At 53.4% G+C, this 580-nt stretch overlaps 1 protein-coding gene across 1 annotated transcript in view; it reads left to right on the top strand.

The window, feature by feature from the left end:
- Positions 1 to 173, top strand: part of LOC104507424 (histone H2A.V-like) — a gene marked incomplete at its 5' end in the record, with an annotated part of 569 nt that extends 396 nt beyond the window's left edge. Inside the window, one exon of the mRNA XM_010148696.1 lies at positions 97 to 173. Coding sequence (XP_010146998.1) covers positions 97 to 173 — 77 coding nt within the window. The remainder of the gene's footprint in view (positions 1 to 96) is intronic.
- Positions 174 to 580: the final 407 nt, after the last annotated feature.

The raw sequence follows: 580 nt of genomic DNA on the forward strand, positions 1-580 counted from the left end.
GAGAGGGGAGGTGGCACTGGGTTAGCGCAAAACTCGGGAATTACGGATTTCTCTGAGCTTTTTGGCAAGTCTTGGAAGTATCTGATGGGAATCCGTCTCTTCTCTCCGCAGGTGTCATCCCCCACATCCACAAGTCTCTGATCGGGAAGAAGGGACAGCAGAAAACAGCATAGACCAGCCCACCCCCTCCTGTTGTTGTACTGTACCTGGGACAGAAGAAATCTTTGGGATCCGCGGAAATTGTTTTTTTTTTTAAGGAATAGTGGAAGAGAATAGACAGTTGACTAGAGAGGAGGAAAAACGTTGCTGTGGGCTGTAGAATTCCGATTGTACTTTACCAGGGGGCAGCAGGTGTTGCGGTGGGTGAGGGGCTTGGCTGCTGCCCTGCCTTTTATACAGAAATTGAAGGGATAAACCGTTTTTTTACAAAAAACACTCCCCCCAACCCTCGCTCTGGGCTGTGATTTAACCCGCGCTGCGTGTACATGGGGGCGCTTGCCCCGCCCCTTATGCTAATAGATGGGCGTGGTCTCAGCCAGCCCCCACCCCCCTCTCCCCGGGGCTGGGGCTGCGCTGGGGC

The sequence above is a fragment of the Eurypyga helias genome, unplaced genomic scaffold, assembly GCF_000690775.1.
Source record: "Eurypyga helias isolate BGI_N326 unplaced genomic scaffold, ASM69077v1 scaffold37143, whole genome shotgun sequence".
NCBI lineage: Eukaryota > Metazoa > Chordata > Aves > Eurypygiformes > Eurypygidae > Eurypyga > Eurypyga helias.